Consider the following 18,497-nt stretch of genomic DNA (forward strand, 5'->3'; position numbering starts at 1 on the left):
CGGTGTTTTTTCAGTGACAAAAGAGGAAACTTTCTCCAGGAAAAAATGTTGAAAGAAACATTTAAAACTAATTCAGATGGTTAGATATGAACAAGAAGGTACTGGAAAGTTAAGATGTTCGCTTGGACAGGAGGCAAGTCTGGAGTAGAAGTGTAAATGATGACTTATAGAAATGATTGTTGGTTTTATATTTGCAGATTATATTAGCCAGAGACACTTGTAGGAGAGGAAAACTGGACCATGAATGTACCCTGTATAGCATCTTCCTGGAAAGTTGCATGTATGAGTTGTCGGACTGAGTTCATGAGTCTTTATAGTTTGGAAAGCCTTTTGCTTTTGGATTATGAGGAAAGGTATAGCATCATAAATGATGTGCAATACACCAATTTTTAAACTGAAGTGACATTCAATGTATAAAATGTATTGCAGAAGTCAGCCAGATGGAGTGAGTAAAGAAAAGAATAGAATATCCATTACTATTCACAGTGGGTTTTTTAGAGTCTTTAAAATATGATTTCTTTTGTAGAATAAATTCTTGAAATAAGCATCATATTGATTTTTCAGGGGAAGCTTTGAGTTATTTTAGAAAGCAATTTACACCCACTAAAGCCTCTGCATGTAAATAAGAAGTATCATTTGCAAATGAAGATCATCAAGAAAAAGTATATTGACTTAGCATCTTGGCCTGTATCAGCACTAGTGTGGCCAGCAGGAGTAGGGAAGTGATCGTGGCACTGGTGAGGCTGCACCTCAAATACTGTGTTCAGTTCCGGGACCCTCGCTACAAGAAGGACGTTGAGGTGCTGGAGCGTGTCCAGAGAAGGGCAGCGAAGCTGGTGAAGTTTCTGGAGCAAAAGTCTTATGAGGAGTGGCTGAGGGAACTGGGGTTGCTTAGTCTGGAGAAGAGGAGGCTGAGGGGAGACCTTCTCGCTCTCTACAATTACCTGAAAGGGGATTGTGGTGAGGTGGGTGTTGGTCTCTTCTCCTAAGTAACTAGTGATAGGACAAGAGGAAATGGCCTCAAGTTGCACCAGGGGAGGTTTAGACTGGAAATTAGGAAAAATTTCTTTACAGAAGGAGTGGTCAAACATTGGAACAGGCTGCCCAGGGAAGTGGTGGAGTCACCATCACTGGAAATGTTCAAAAAACATGTAGATGTGGCACTTTGGGACATGGTTTAGTGGGCATGGTGGTGTTGGGTTGATGATTGGTCTTGCTGATCTTAAAGGCCTTTTCCCACCTTAATGATTTTATGATTCTATGACTTTTCCTTATAAACACATATTACCTGACTGATTGTGCTTTCTCTGAAGAGAATATTAATATATTCAAGTGGATGTTAAGAATACATATTATCTAGGTGACTGAAACTCTGCTTTCAGATAGTTCATGCTTTAGATTGTATTATTTTTCTTAATTTCATGAATAAAACTTTAATCTTAGGTTTAGAATTTCTTTTTCAAGTTAAGTCTGGGAATATATGATCAAATAATGACCCAATTACCAATAATGGCATTTTGGAAGTTGATTTTGTTTAGTTTTTCTCCTTTACAATGAAAGGTTTAAAGAAAAATAAAGCGAAATGGTGATAGCTGGAAGAGCTATGGCAGGATAGCATACAGAGCAAAGTTTGCAAACCACAACATCTAAATTTCATGTGGCAAAAAGCAAGGCCAGTGTGAGCATCTCAAGCCTGAATACATTCGTTTGGGGCATTTATTATTGAATACAAAAACCTAAATGTTAGATTGTGGTTATTTTTTGTACAAATATTACCAAGCAGGAGTTACCTAAAATCTCAATTTTTTCTTCTTGTGCTGGCTAACTTCTATCATCCAAAAGGATGAAGTTGTATCTTTATGATTCTTTTACCCTAACAAGTCTCTTCGATGAAAATGTATGTAATGTACTATTCTACAAAGATTATTTTTTCCACTTATCACAATATTATTTAATGCCTTTTAGTATTTCATTAATGATCTTAAGCACTAGCTCAGGTCGGCATCAGGGAATATTAGGCAGTCTTTTAGATTTCCTAAATCATCATTCCCTTAAGATAGGGTTACACTGAAAATAAGGACCAAGGTGAGATTCAGAGATCTGTAAGGAACACATTAAGAGATCAAAGATTGTTCACTTGTGTTTTCAATAATGTGTTGCTAGTAGCTTTGCTGTCGTATCTTCTAGATGTGAAAGAATAGAATTTTAGTTTTCTGAAGGCTTAGTTCTCATGTATATCATAGTTCTATAGGCTACGTAAGAAAAGATTTCAATAAGGCAATAACTGAGGACACTGTTGCCTGCCAGGATGCCATGGAATTGATAGACTATTTTAGAACTTGGCGTTTGTGGATGTTGCAATGTGAGAGTTTAATTTTCATGAAGAATGTAAAAGTATGCCTAAACTGTATGACTTGATTGAATGCGGAAACAATCCTTCAATTTAGAGAGGTTCCGAACTCTTCAGAATACATTTATCTGTCCCCTCCTGTTTCCTCTGTGTTATTTATTTTGCTGTTCTTTATCTCTGAAATGATACTACTCAATCACTGCGCTTGGTGATAATGGCACAGTGACAGTGCAAACAGCTTAGTCATATTGTTATCCTGCATATTGCTGGCATTTGAATCAATGTTTGTCTGTCAATGCCTTCATGTAAAAAGAGAATTTATTTATTTAATGAGAAAATTTTGACTCCTTAAGACATGTGCATCCTGCAAACGCTGTAATCATTACTTAGTAAGGACATCGTCCTAAGAAAAGCTAAAACTATTTTAACGTGTGACTTTGTCACATTTTCCACGGGAGAGCAATCATAGCAGAACCAAGGAGCAGTCTAGAGGAAATGTTATCCTGGAAGAGTGTATAGGGTTATATCTACCTCATCCCCACAAAGACACACATACGATGAAGTATCATCAAGTCTGTCTAGAGCATTCTCAAGTAAAATCTACAGCTAAGGCAGTTTCACTCGTTCTTAGATAGATCATTACAGTTCTTCTCTGCCCTTTCCATCCCAATTTCTCCCCCCGCCCAAACTAAATCCTTTTTGGCTACAAATTAAACCCATTATTTGTATTATTACTATGGAAAAGTTACTGTTCTGTTCATAGCATTCTTTCCCATATTTGAGATTCATCAGCATGTCCTATGTTCACTCTTTCCTTCTGACTTTTCTTTTCAAACTTTCTGTCATTCTGGTTTGGAGAAGAGCAAATACCTAAAAGTTGACAATGTTCCATGAAAAATATGATGCCCTGAACTAGGAGCTGTTTTTCACTGTTCTCATCAGTGGCAAGTAAACCACAATAATTGTTTTTTTCAATTTGCATTTGGGTCATCCCAGAATGAGGTCTGGCCTTTTAAAAATAGCTTTGTGTTACAGACTGCCGCTCACTATGTGATCCATGATAATTCCCAGATCCTTTTCTGCAGTAGTGCTACAGGGATTATTCTTTACTTGTTATTTGCGCTTTTGATTTCTCCTTTTGGAGAGCACTACACTGTAACATTTATTGGACTTGATATTTTCAATCGCTGTTCTGATTGATCACAGTCATTTTGCATTTTAAGGTTTTTCTATGAAGAATAAAACTGGGTGGCTGCCTCATTCCTGCTGACAGGAAGAGGCAATTCATCAGCGCAATTTTGGAGCCACGGGCTGGCCTGGCTTCAGATCATTCTGTGCCTAAGATTTTGGACTCAGTTGAGGTGGTAGTTTGCCTTTATATAGCCTCTCTGGCTTAGAAATGCTTAGAGCTTGCTTAGAAACGTGATGCGTGTCACTAAGCAGTAGTTAGCCACTATGAACGTCTTCAGTATTTCTCAGTCTATGTAAGCGAAGCAGGAAGGAAAGATCTGTCTCCCGATGACACGTTATCCGGCTTGGTCAGGCATGACGCTTTTTGTTTGGGGCTCTTTCACAGGACGGCGATGGTGCAGTTTGGACTCAGAAGTTTTTTTGGTTACAGTTTCTTGATAAATGTATCTACTGAGCTCTGAACTGATGCCTATGGAGCTTTGTGGTCACCTCCTTTCTTGCTGTGTCTGAGTATCCTAAATAGGTGGGTTTGGGAAGACACAAGCTTCATGGTGACATCCTTCCAGGTCATCACTGTTTATTTTAGTTTGAAGAAATACACTTCTATTTCTAGTAATGTTTTATGCTCTCTCTTTCTGACCCTGCTTAGGTAACAGTCTTACGTGATACAGGGTTACACCCTGTTTGGAAACCAGCTTCTTGCATCACTCGTTTGTTTCCTTGCATAATTCCTCCCAGTCTGAACTGAGACAAGACCATTAGTCTGCCTTGATTTCCACTCCTTTTAAATAGTGTAGTGTCTCAGCTGTCCTGAGGTGCTTCACCCTGAGTATTGCCGCTTTCCCCACATGCTGCAGAAGGGCTACAGCTCAGTCAGCAGGAATGTTATTGGGATGCAGCCCTTCATAACCCCAGCTCTCCAGACATCTGTCAGCAAAACTGGAAAGACCCATAGGGGGTTTTTTTGAACCGAAGATGCTGATTTTTTTAAATTCATTACTTATTTGGGAAAAATCAATAAGCTTTTCTATGAGCTGAATTCAGGTTAAAAGAAGCTTGGAGAAAAGGTCATGAGAAAAGAAAATTCACATAGAGCATTCTGCTGAGACAGATCTGTAACAAAACACAGAAGAGTATTTAAAAAAAAAAACAAGCCATAACTATCTTAAAGATATATAGGGTAAAATCACGGAGTTTCAGAGGTTAAAAATTGTAAGGCATCACCACTGAGTTAGTGACACTGTAAAGCTTGCGTACTTTGGCGAGTATTTCAGCTATTGTTAACAATGGTACTTTAAAATGCTTGGAACAAAGGATATCAGGAATTCCTGATTAGTATCATTAACAGGGCAGTGCTGCAAAAAAAACTTTACCTTTTTAGGTAAATTCCTTAGTTATGAATGTGTTTCATTTCCAACTGCATTACTTTCCCTTTATAATAAGGAGAAAATAGTATGCAAGGAAAATGAGGCAGCCTTAAAATGGACAAGCGAGTTGAAGGCCGGTACTCTTGTCTTGCTGAGGCCACGCGTGAACCGCAGGCTCTAATTAAAGAATGTTACCACTGAATTCAGTGTATCTGCTTTTACACACAGCAGACTGAATCTGTCCCAGTGGAGCAACCCCATCAGCTTGTCCCACTGGGGTAATTGAAAGCAGAATGCACCCAAAGACATACAAAGAATTCAGTGTTATATTGGATTAGTTTTAGTTGACTAATAAACACAGCATGGCACTTCCAGAGTTTTGTCATCCTGTCTTTGCAATAAATAGTCTTTAATTGTCTCATCTGAATATAGTATAAGCAGGCAGGAACATTAGATATAAAACAGCATTAACACATTTTTCTCTCTTTTGTGTTAATCTGTGAGGTAAGCCACAATGTTGATTATTAACAGCCTCCACTACACTGCAGAGTGGCTTCAGCGATTCTGCAAATTGGCTAGATTTGAGTCTGTTAATTATGCAGTATAGTGTGCTCCATAAAGGCAGCAATGAGCGTGTCTTGGCTCAGTTCTTGTGAGAATAAATTGTAAAAATTAGACCTCTGTTTGATTTGAATTCTGGCTTCACAGAGGACACAGACATTCCATACAACGGGCTTGGCGAGGACAAATCATTTACTCCGTTAAAAAATCAGAATAGGTTCGTAGTAAAACCGCATACCTGGCAGAAAGCCCATGGCTCTTGGGACTCTGCAGAGGTCTGAGGCTCATTAACAGGGGTGAGTTGTATCATTTTCAGTCAGAAACTGACAAACATCTTAAATCAGAATGTCTTGTAAATCATAAAGAAGGGAATTTTTCGGTCTTCCCTGCATTCACCAGCCACACTTGTATGTGTCTAGAGCTGCCCACCAGCATTTTAAAGTGACTGTCTGCCAGCTAGAAGAAAAAGGCAGGGTCTCCAACACGTGCTGCTCATCTAACATCAAGGCAAATGATAAGCGAGGGTGAGGGGAGGGTCGTCTTTTGACTTAGGCTCTCTGCTTAGGTTTTTATGTAAATGTAGATGTTGCGTAAGAGATTATGACAAGGTACTTTTACCTTAGATTTCCACCTGTACATCAAGGAATTTACAGGACGCTACTATTTCTGAGGCAAATCTGTACATATTTATATAATTTTCTCTTGAAGTATGAAAGCAGATACATCATAGAAAAAAAAAACAGCTCCATAAATTGGTATAATTTTTAAATCTTTTGGAAATATATTCAAATAAAGAGATATTATGTCAAATGTATGACTGTACCTTTGTAGCTGTTGCAAGATCGTAGCAGTGTAACTGATACATGTTGTAAGATCCTGAAAGTAGAATTAAATGTCCAGTGTGTCACAGTGATGAAAAGTAAAATGTCATTTTTGCAGTTTCTTCTAAAAGTTTCAGTGAGCTATTTAAAAAAGAATAGTAAGGTTGGGACTTCAACTGTTATTTTTTTAAACTGCCAGTGAAAGAAAATTACTGTCTCAACTAATGCCTTAATCCATAGAACAAATAGGACTTTTTAAGCTTCAACATACCGAAATAACCAATGTTAAATTCCTATGACTGTTTGGTGTCATATAATCTTTTGCAATAAATACATAGATTTATGTGGGGTTGTTTGTTTGGTTGGTTGTTGTTTGGGGGTTTTTTGAAAAGCAAGAAAGGCAATACTTGAGAAAAACCTTAACTGTATGAGTCAGGCTAATGTGTAGTATTAGGTTTTTATCAACAAGATGTATTAAAATGGAAACAATGAACTAGCGAAGCCATCTTCTGTATGGGATTATTAAATTCACAGTTTGCTGTTGCTAATTTGTTACTAGGATTCAGTTGTTTGAGAATCTCATACAAACTCATTTTGCAAAACTGATTATTAGAAGAAATGCCCTCTGTCATTGCCACGGGATGAATAGCTCTGAATCAGGGCTGTGTCACAAATGGAGTTAGCTGAATGATCTCAGTTCAATACCATGTACCTAACAGAATTATGAAGATAATGCTGACATAATGAATAGGTTCTGCTCAGACAAGTGTAGTCCCCTGGAGATAATAGAAATTCAATGCAGGGCTGTTCACTTTCTTTGGCTGATACGAAGAGCGTGGACTGTAGTATAACGTCAGTCCTCGCGCTTTTATCAGAATTACGTTACATTTGTGATTTGACAAAGTTTGGTCTACTGGCAAAGATGCAATTATAGACCTGTTTAGACTTGGTTCTGGAAGACATTCTCCCTCACATTATGCTTCTTAAGCAGGTGTATTTTGTTCACTTTGAAATATGTGTTAACTAGAATAGCATGGTAGTTAGAGATAATACAGTTAGAGAATCCTTTCATGTATCCTACAAAGAATATTGTGTTTTGTAGTCAGTGTTTCATGAGCAAACACAGGAACCAGCCTGTATAGTCGATTCTGAAGGATCCTTCCCACCATTTTTTTTCTTTTGATTCATAATGTTGTTCATATTCATACTTGTGAGAGAATTTGCAGAACAAAAATTGTTTCCATTTTTCAAATGCAGTCAGTGAACCATATACCAGTATGAGTCAAAGACAAATTATAGTATTGAGGACAGTTCTGCTACCAGACATTTAAAACAAGAATTGTTTATTAAAAAACACTTTCAGAATGAAATCAATTAATTTAATGTCAATGTTAAGATTTCCAAAATGAAAACTGCTCCCCAGTGTAAATTTGTGTTTCATCACCATGTTGTCATGGTGGTGAAACCAAGAATGTTTTTGTGTGGTGAGTCTTTATGGATGTTCAGTGGCACTGTGAAGTACAGAGAACTGTAGCTCTCAGAGCGCTAGACATTTTTCAGAGGCATTTATTTGGAAAGTATTTCTGTGGGAATGTAGAAATTAGTTTTGCTTGTGTAGCCAGCAATGTATATGCAGCACTTCATGTAGAACAGATGAGAATCTTAAGATATTTTTCCTGTTAAAAAGTGTCATGGGTTAGTATTTGTCTTGTATATATAGTAAAATAAATATTCATTCTTTTAGGGTGAAAAAGGAGATAAAGGAGAACCAGGACCAGAAGGCATTCATGGAAGAGAGGTAAACTGAACGATAATCAAACAGTCAAGTTACAATTGGCGTGGGGGAGGTGGGGGGGGCGGTTAAGCAATGAAATTCAGAATTTATGTAAGGAGAGTGATGAATTTAGAAAATGCGTATTCCTGGAGAGCTGACATCCACAAGATGATGGGACAAGAAAAAGAGATGCATTCAGGTGAGAAATGAGTTCTTAGGGATTCAGTTTGGACAGGAGAACTGTGGGTAAGGATGTGGTAGGTTCCATGATATTTCTGCTGCGGGATCATGAGATAAACTGAAACAAGGGGATTAAAGCAATGTTAATTGGTCTGGTCTGTATTTGAGGTAGAGAATGAATCTGTGGCTAAAAATACTGGATAATCTTGATCACTGAGTTCACATTCAAGCTTGAACCTAAGCTAACACTATAGATATGCCCAGTAATTAACCTTGCTTTTGCCTAATTTATTTTTAAATTTAGATTTTTTGTATATATTAAATCAAAATAAAAGGGCAGAAAATTAGAAATTTTTTTCATTGCAACTAAAATGGCCAACCAGCATGATTTGAACAGCAAGATTTAAAAAAAAAAAAAAATCAAGCCAGCAGTTTTCTTTATCCCTCTTTCCCCACCCTGTCTCCTCCTTGACCTAGCTGGGGGTCAACCTGGGTTTAGGTTTTCATGCAGGATACTGTTGGCTCTCCAATTGCAAAGCACTGCATTTGAAGGCAGAGGGCATATCACAGAGGGATCTGAACCTGACTGTCCAAATTCTGTGGGGAATGACTGGCATTAGGACTGGAATCCAGATACAGGATTTGGAAAAAAAACATTCAGAAAAGCTTTTTTAAGCAACTTTACCAAAAGTGTAAAAAGGTCAGCATTTGACACAAAAGTGCTATGACAGTCTAGCTGGGTCTACTGAAAATGCAGTATAACAGACTACATAATTATGACACTTTTTGTGTCATCTGACTTGCTACACACACTGTAACCACAAAAATATTTTTCCTATTTTAGGTTATTATGATTTAATGGTAGATAAATCAGGCTATTTTTGACTAATAGTGGATGTCCTCCATATGAAAACACACTATGCACTAAACTACATTTAGGTATTCAAAGAGGTATTCTCTTGTAGCCTGCCTGTCTGTAAAGGTGAACCGTATACTTCTGTCATGCATACATATATGCTGACAGCATGGAAAAAACACATCTGTGTTTCTTTCCATAGCTCTGGGGACATTTCTGTGTTGGTCTTACACGATCTCCTTTACTACATGGGATCTTGTTCCATAAACCTTTTAGGAAGAGTAAGGTATACCGAGTATCTGGTGAACTCTAGAACATATTTGGCATAGTGGCACTGTGAAAGTGTAAAATGTTGAATCTTTATATTTTGATATATTTACTGAGCTGTTGTAATGTGTCAAGAAACGGAAGATTATCATCATGGGAACTGTCATTAAAAAATTTGGACGTAAAATTGCATAAGGCAATATAACATTGTTTGAATCCACACATAATTCCTTTTTAACAGCACATATAAAATGCTTTGGATTCAGTTATCACTGTGCATGGAGATGCCAGCCATTAAGTTTAAATTTAAAGGACTGTGTATCATTGACTCTTGGTTGCTATCAGTGTCTCAAACTCATTCCGCATACAGAAATGTAACATCTGATATTTCTGAAATAATCAAGTTAATCTGCTTACATGGCTGTAATCTGCAGTGCTGTATAAAGAAAGCCTGAAAACACTTAAAGCTAGTGGTATCGGCTGCTGGCAGCTGTTGTATCTGCCTGGGGGAGTGAGGGTTTCCATACTCACAAGTGAAGATCTTGAAAATGATGACTGAACATTTTATCTTGCACAAATGGTGGAAACATATTTGAATTTATGTTAATCAAAATCAGGAAAGTAGGTGTCTCAGAACAGTTTTGCTTGCTGTTACTACTTCTGTTTTCTTAGATGTACAAAAAGTTCTTGCTAGAAAGAAGTAGCATGACAGAGGGGAAGCCAGGCCTGATTTAGAAACTAGGCTTTCTGTAATGATGAAGAGATACCTAAAAAATTTACTCCCTCATCCCTCACTGGTTGTGCTAACTGGGTCAGTTAATCTCATTGAGAACCAGGTTTGGATGCAGGAACTGTGAATATATTTAACTGCTCTGCACATCTCCCAGTTTATCACTCCAGGAATCTGAGCCAAGATCTACAATGCTGTGTCCCAGTCTGGGACATTATTCAAAATCCATCTGACAACATGAATACTTACTATAAATACTAGTAGTGTGGTTGCCATTGTTTTTAGCTTCTTAAGGAGTAGTTATAAATAACTTAATACATTACTAATGTAGTCCTCCTGTGGTATGTGTTCACATTACATCTGTAAGCAGGTATTTGCCTGTATAATATGAACAGCCAGTTTACTTGAGTAGTATCTCTGCTTTATCCCTTGAGACTTTTTTTTTAGCCACTTGACATTAATGATGCTATCATTTGTATCCCTGTAACAAGTGGAGCTTCATAGACACACTGTGAAAGAAATCCTGACAAATATAGTTTCTTCTCCATCATGCTCATATCCCATATGGAATAAGGACAAATTTGCAATACAAACATCCATGAAACTATCTGTGCAGTGAGACCTATGTTATATTCATACGCTTGTCAGTTGAACTGAAATGGAAAGAAAATCTTTATCATTGAAACTTTTAGACTCTTTTTGGAATTATGTCATTTTCTTGACCAGTAGTGCAGGTAGGAAATGCATACCGTGGGATACTACCAATTAATGTTTTGCTGACATAAATGAAATCTTTCAGCAAAAGTGAAAACAGAAAGTTTTATCATATCTATCAGCATGTGTCGTGCAGAGCTAGGGGAAGAACAGAGTCTTTCTTGTAAAAAAGTGTAAAAAAAATCTCAAATTAAAATCTACTATATAATTTCTACAGAATTAAACCAAGTGACTAAGTATTTTTTTTTCTCCTGCTGGGAAAGGTGTTACCATAAGTGACTTTTTTAAAAACTTTCCTACATAAAATGTTGTTATTTATTATATACCTTATGTCAAAGGATGGACCTCTGATGTTCAGTGAACAATGAAAAAAATCCCAGGCTTTCCATGGAAAGACAGAAAATGTATTGGACCTTTTTATTTTTACGCTTCTGGGAAAAGGTAATCAGAAGTATGAACATTTTTAAAGGGTTCCAATGTCTTGATAGGTAAACAACTGTTACTATCCTTCACACCCTCACGGCCTGTCTCTCTAATTGTGAACTCTCTTAGTATTAGCATAGTAAGGAAATATTTGGATAGGAAGGGAAGAATCCTATTGCTTTTTAAAGTGTGAAGTTGCTAATGATATTTAATTTTATCTAGAGTTTGAGGATTCTGTTAGGAACAAAAGTATAAGGAGATAGTAGGTGTTGCTCAGAATCCAGAAAATTCTGGTAGTGTAGCGATTTTAAGTTTTTAAATCACATTAACAAGAAAAGAGCAACAGCAATATTTACAAGTACATGAGACATAAACTGAAAAATAGTATATTGTTTGGAGCTTTGAAAATACTTTGCTAAATTAGAAAAGTTATCCCAACATATACAGCTTGGTGTTGTACAGCTGACTCTGAAGCTGTTGTTTTAATTTAGATTTTAAGGCTGCTCTGTGGAGAAAGCATAGTTCTGTTGTCTTACTCATTATAGTATTTCCAAGTTTTATTACTCAGTAGAGATTATTGATTTGATCAATAATAATTTGGTTGCATGTTGTTAGTTAGTGTGTTGGATTGTTTACTGTATTTCCAGTACTTTAGATGATAGGGGTTGTTCTAGGAGATTTTAACTTGATGTGAGACTGAACCAAATTAATGCAGACCAGGGAATTGTAAATAATGAATGATGTTTTTCCAAACAGATATCTTTTAGAGTGAAAGAACTGTACTCCTCCAAAGATTATGCCTTTCTTCCGGCATTTTCCATTGCCACATGCATGCAGCACAGTGTGTGCTGCACAAATAGGGGCGACACTTGGCTGCTCCAGGAGCTGCTGGAGTCCTCTGGTTGGAGTCCAGCTGATCTTTGCGTTTTTTGAGTGGGAAGCTGCCGGTACATTTTACCTGTTTCATCTCTTTTCTGTGATCATGTATAAACACTGTCTGCTGCTCTGTCTGTGAGAAAATTTCCAGTGTATGATACAGTTTTCTCAGGCCCTGGTGAAGCTGCCAGAGCATGTTAAGTCAGAATTCATCAAGTAAAGCATTAGGGCAGAAAAAACATGTTTTACTTGGAGGAAACACATAGCAATTTTCCTAACGTTCCTGAACTCTAAACAGAGTTTTCCTTTTGATAATTTCATGCAAAGCTAACAATTCAGTTATTTTGGTACTCTTGTTCAGACTTCTCTGATCAAATTCATGTCTGTTACGATGGTAAACTTTTTGTCTCAGGGTGAGATGTTAATGCACTTCTCAGATATTTCCCAGCCGTGGATAAGTAAGTAACTGACGGTAGCTGAGAAAAGGCTCTGGGCCATGTCTTCTAACAGTGCTGGTGAGGTTTGCATTGTGGCTGGTATCTGTCCGTTCATCTTGTCTTCAGCGAGCTGTTAAACAAGACTCTGGCTCGGGAAGCCCTTGGTTCCCCCCGGTCAGTTGAAACCCTTCAGTCCAGTTGTCTGCTGCCAGGCAGCATTAGCCTTAGAAACTCTAGCAGCTCTGTAAGACTTTCCCAGCAAGCTTCCTCTCCTTACCCTAGCTTTCTGGAGGCTTCTGTGTCTGCTCACAGATCAGCTCATTGTCAGGACTGCCAGAATTCTTCCTCAAACTTCCCTGGGCTGTCACTCAAATTCCCCTGTTTGGGCTGCAGGGGTGTTATCGCAGGGATTGCCAGCTCGTCAGTCTCAGCCAGAGAGGTGTCTGCTCTTTAAACCCTTAAAATCCCCTTGTGTGGCTTTTAAATGCAGCTGAACATCACAGTGACAAGGTTATAAGCAACAGATGAGTCTGCAAGAAAATCTAATTTACAGAAACAGACTTCTTCAAATTACAGGATGCTTTCCCCGTCCTGTGCAAGCACCAACACACATTCCCTTTTAATATAACCCCTGTAGGGTACATGGGAGTACTCACAGAAGGTGTATACTTGCAGCAAGTTGTTGCTGTCCTTTGACGAGCGGGCTGGAGGGTACTCCCAGGAGCTAGGATTCCTTCACAGGGTAGTTCCTGAGACACTACAGGCATATGGGATGTGGTTTCCCAGCACCAGCAGCAAGCTGTGAATCCTCTGTTCTCTTCGTCTTCTGTCCTTTTTACTAGCGATGGTAGTAGTACGGGATTGCAGATCATCATGTTGACCCAAAAGAATTGGCTTAGGGGAAAATATTTGGTTCCCATTTCTCGCAAAATCTTTGACTGTTCTGATCTTATCCAAATGACTGAAAACAAAGAAGTGAAAAACTGTTTCATTTCCTGGTTCTGGTTACACCTGGCACTTCTTCTGAATGAATAAAATCTTCTCAGACTTGGTAAGGAACATATTTATCACATCACTAAGTAAAGTTATTTTTGATTCACCATGAAACTCCAGAGCACAGCAAACATTGTATGAGATTGCTGCTGGTTTAAAAGGAAAATTAAAATAGAAAAACTGTTGCCTTTTATGCCCGTAGTGTTGGGACACGATTAATAAAATCCCATCCTCTGAAGAATTTGTGAAACCATGGTCCTTTTTATAGCTTTGAAGCACAGTTACTATTTTTAATTGTTTTCTTCTCCTAATCCAGTTGGTTTTGTAGGCTGGCTAAAACTCGAATAATCTAATATCACAGAAAAGTCTGGTTAAATATTTGTCACAGATTGTGTCAACCAATATGATATCTTTTCCTTTAAATTCCTTCCACCAGAAGAAATACCATTGTCATCCCCTTCCAAACAGGAAGCCTGCCTCTAATTTAATTTTTCCCCTGTTGTTCCCAATTTTGCTGAGTTTATCACAAATATCAATAAGGGTGTATACTAGTTCCAGTAATTTCTCTGTTGGTCAGCAATTGTGTTACAGTAATACCTGTTGTCTTTTATAGATATATAACATTTCTCATTTCTGCCATTTCCCATGTTGTTATCATGTTAGCCCTGAGTTGGCCTTATACATGCATGTCCTAATGCTTTCTTTGTATTTTGGCATCCATAGAGGAGCCATAATGTAAGTTTATTCTGACCTGTAAAAAGGCCAAGCTGTAGTCCTTATAGAGGAGAAAAAATACCACCTGAAGTTTGTTCATGAACTCACGAATATGTATTATTATATTGCTCCCAAAAAGCTAGAATTAGATAGGGATAGAAATCAGTAATTCATTTACCCTCTGTTATGAGAGCTGCTGGACTTTTTACTCAGTTCTTGAATTTCTGGCAAATCTGGTAACAGACTCCTTAGATCAATAGAAACTAGTTTCAAAATTGACCTCGTTCTCCTAAAATATTGCAGAAAACGAGCTTTTCTAATTTAAAGCTTAATCTAAAATCATACAAATTATATGTGTTAGATAGCCACATCCATTTTACTGAAGCATCCTGTCCTGGTCTCTGCCAGAGACAGGCAACTGTACTGTACTGTGCTGTGCTAGAAGGGGCTACAGATTTGACTTCGCACAGGAATTCTTACTTCTTACGTCATTTCAGAGACAGTCAGCAGCACCTAAACCTCTCAGTAGCTTTAAAAGGGTGGCTGTAGGGAAGAATAGGCATGGTGCAGTACCAGATGTGTTTTTGCAAGTATTCACCATGTCTGGAACTTATTAAGATAATAATTTTTTTTAAAGATATATAATGTGTAGAAGAACAAGAAATACTTCTAATGGGATAGAACCTTTTAAGCAATTTTTTTTTTCTGATACTACTTTTCTTTCTTGGGGTTTCTTAGCAAAGGAAAGCTATGTACTTTAAAATAAATACTTTATTTAAAAACCTTCCTGGGTACTCAAAAATCCTGCTTCAAACTCTGTAAGGCTTGTTGTCAAATATGGAGTTTCCCCTTGTCCTTGTTATGTGAGGTCAACCTCTTTGGTCATCATCTCTGCAGTAGCTGTCAAACTGCATACCTCACCGAGGTGCACTGCAGGAACACTACTAAAAGCTTTAAATGCACCAATTAGGAAAAAAATTAGGTTCATAGTTTGACTGTGCATGGCTTAGGTTCAATATCTTCCGTCTGCAGTTGTCTTTTCTATTAGTAGAGACACACAGATATATTGCCATCTGTGAGTTACAGATTTTTTTTTTTACCCTTATCTCTTCTCTTCTGTAAATAAACAGCCTAAGAGCTAATTCTTACACTCAAACCTGTTGTTCCACTGCTGATTTGCTAGTAATGATTTTGAACCAAATCCATATAGTTTGCATACCTGAAAAATCCCTAAAATGGCTTTGTAGAATATGGAGTGGTTGTATTTTATGCAGTCTTTCAGAAGGAGATGAAAAGTAAAATGTAGTAAATGGAGACAATATTAAAACTATGTCATAAATATGCAGATTGTAAAAAGAAACCAATTTTGTAAAAAGAAACCAATTTTTTGGCTTGTTTTTTTAATCCATCTGCCTATTACATTTTTTAAGTTCAAACAGCAAAACTACTTCTGATTTAACTATTACATATTTGGCAAGCTTAATAAAGGACAAATCAAAGCTAAATCAGGGGTATTTACAACAACCACAAATTTAATCCAAAGTGGGTACTTAAATGCTCATATAGTTCTAAATGATGTTCCTTCCAGATGGTGAATTAATGTAATTTTAGCAGGAAGTGAAGTTGCACAAATATGCAGTATTTAGAACACTCACTGATTTAGTGTTTCTGTACCCACCAAGGCACAGATGTTACTTATCATTTTCGTGCCAGTTGTCTCTATCTTTCCAACTATTGCAAACCGAGGAAGAGAGTTTTCAAGGGCAAAAAGGGGGCTGGGAAGAACTTAAGTTAGTAAACCCTAATTCAGATCTAGATGAATCTTTTCTGTCCTTGACCTATTTAACTTCTATAGCGATAACGATGATGGCCTAATTGTGGAGTATCTTGTTATGATTCGGTCCTGTATGGTCTATGTTACTGCCATTTGGTTTCTAAGTAAAATCTTTGAACCTGTAGAGGTGCCTCTGACTTACAATGTACATGCTCTCCTCTTACATGTTGCATGCCTCTAAACCAGTGATCAGGGAAGGCACAAGACAAATCTCTTGGCTTAAACAAAAAGGAGCTCCTGGTAGGTTGGTCCAGCGTCAGAATTAAGTTCATTCCTTACTACCAAATGGCTTGAATTTGCTGGGCATGTTTCAAAACCTCTTGCTTTTCTGTGTGTTTTGCAGCAAGGAGAAGACACCAAAGATTATGTGCTGGGTGCTAAAGATTTTTTGTGTGTGTTTGTGTGTGTGTTTCTGGTGAGACATGTTAGTGGAAAAGCTGTATTATAGATATTGTGGAGAGTAGATTCAGGCTGTATATAAGGAGGAAATTGTTTATGATGAGGATAGTGAAACACTGGCACAGGTTGCCCAGAGAGGTGGTAGATGTCCTATCCCTGGAAACATTCAAAATCGGGCTGGACGGGGCTCTGAGCAACCTGATCTGGTTGAAGATGTCCCTGCTGATTGCAGGGGGGTTGGACTAGATGACCTTTAAGGGTCCCTTCCAACCCAAACCATTTTGTGATTCTGCAATTGTGAAATTGCTGCATGTGTAATGTGTAAGACTAGGCAGTGTTATCAGCTGAAGGCAGAACTAAGGAGGGAGGTATGAAGGAACCGATGATTTCTCTAATTGCCTTTTAAAACACTGGTGAAGATCGGTGTGTTGGTGGATGTGCAGCAGCTCTGAGCTGTATGTGCCCTGCTGTAGCTCACAAGCTGAGCATTGCTACTTGAAACACAGAATCCACAGCTCTCTGTCTGGCCTTGCCTCTTTCCCAATTGTAGCAGAGGTTAAGTGAATGTACTAGTACTTTCTCTAGTCTTCTACTTTATCTTTGTTAGCCATGCAAGACACAAATCTACTGGGACTGCAAAGGAAGTTTGCATTTCTACACGCTACTTGGCATAATGGGGCACAGTCAAATAGATAGTTTGGCTTTGTTTATGTGGAAGACACATGCGGTCTTTGATAGATGTTTCCCTGTTCACAAAATAATGAAAATAAAGAATTATGAGATAGTACTAATACTGTGATAATATCTTAAAACTTAGCTGGTTAGTTATACTAATTCAGAGCACTACAGGATTTTGTCCCACACTTTCCACAGATGACAACAAATATACATTTTTCTTCTTTGCCCAGGGACTGAAAGGTGACCCTGGCAGTCCTGGTGTGGCTGGTCCTAAAGGAGAAAAGGTACTTTTTTATCTGTAAAGTTGTATATATATGTGAGTCTGCATGATATTTCTTCAGTATTGAACACATCGCCTTTATTGCATTTGATGAACATGCGCTACTGCCATTTGTGTAGCTTAAGGGTTGAAGAATATGAATGCAAACTAACTGTAAATATGGAAGACAAATACTCTTTAACACAACAAATTTTGAAAATAATTCAGAGCAGGAGCCTAAATTTGATGTTCTGAATTGCTCTCTGGGTGCTCTGATTTGCTCCCATGGATGTAACCTGAAGGTCTCACGGCACTTCAGTGACCCAATTCTGTGAACATTTTACACAATGAGATGTCTTTACATATGTGAGCTGTCACACTGACTTCAGCGGCCACCTTGTGCATGCAAGCTGCAGCTTGTAATTTAACGTATGCAAATGTGTTTTGAAGGATTGCTTTTTTTAAGCTGTGATTCATTTATGCAGAGGCCTGTCATTTTTTTTCTATTTAACCTGTGGTGAACTGTGTACATTTATGCCATTACTGGAAAAGAATATTGCTTTACCCATATATTTTCATAATTAGAGCATGTGTGATGATTATACTGAATTTACTTCTGCGGTGGTGCATATCCTCTAAAATGCCTAGAGGTTAAATATGTATAACTAAAGACATTTACTTAGTCTCCTGTTTTAACTAGGGAGATGCAGGACCTCCGGGACCAGCTGCCTTGAGTGTAAGTACATGTAAAATGAAAACAGACAAAAGAAAATCACTAAGAAATGTTGCAGGTTTTAGTTTATTTGCAATGTAAATAGTTTCATTATTAAATTTAGGAGTCAAGTCCCTCTCTTCAGAACTCCTCTGCATTTTCTATATGAATTGTGAGGGAGGGAAAAGGGAATTTTATAAATATAAAGAAAATAAGCATATTTAAAACATCCTGTCTCCCACCAAATGCTAACAAGGATACTGTTTTTTTTTATTCTTTGTATAGATAGTATAGACTGGTTAAAATGAAAGAATTCCCATGTTATTTTTAGTGTCAGTGAAAGCTTGCAAAACTAATTAAT

The 18,497-nt window shown here is 37.6% G+C and overlaps 1 protein-coding gene across 1 annotated transcript in view; it reads left to right on the plus strand.

Moving 5' to 3' along the window:
* The window catches only part of COL19A1 (collagen type XIX alpha 1 chain), a gene marked incomplete at its 3' end in the record, with an annotated part of 197,051 nt that overhangs the window by 84,695 nt on the left and 93,859 nt on the right, over positions 1–18,497 (plus strand). Inside the window, exons 12-14 of the mRNA XM_081998313.1 lie at positions 8,035–8,088; positions 17,396–17,449; positions 18,125–18,160. Coding sequence (XP_081854439.1) covers positions 8,035–8,088; positions 17,396–17,449; positions 18,125–18,160 — 144 coding nt within the window. The remainder of the gene's footprint in view (positions 1–8,034; positions 8,089–17,395; positions 17,450–18,124; positions 18,161–18,497) is intronic.

The sequence above is a fragment of the Phaethon aethereus genome (assembly GCF_964289735.1).
Source record: "Phaethon aethereus genome assembly, chromosome: 3".
NCBI classification, from domain to species: Eukaryota; Metazoa; Chordata; class Aves; order Phaethontiformes; family Phaethontidae; genus Phaethon; species Phaethon aethereus.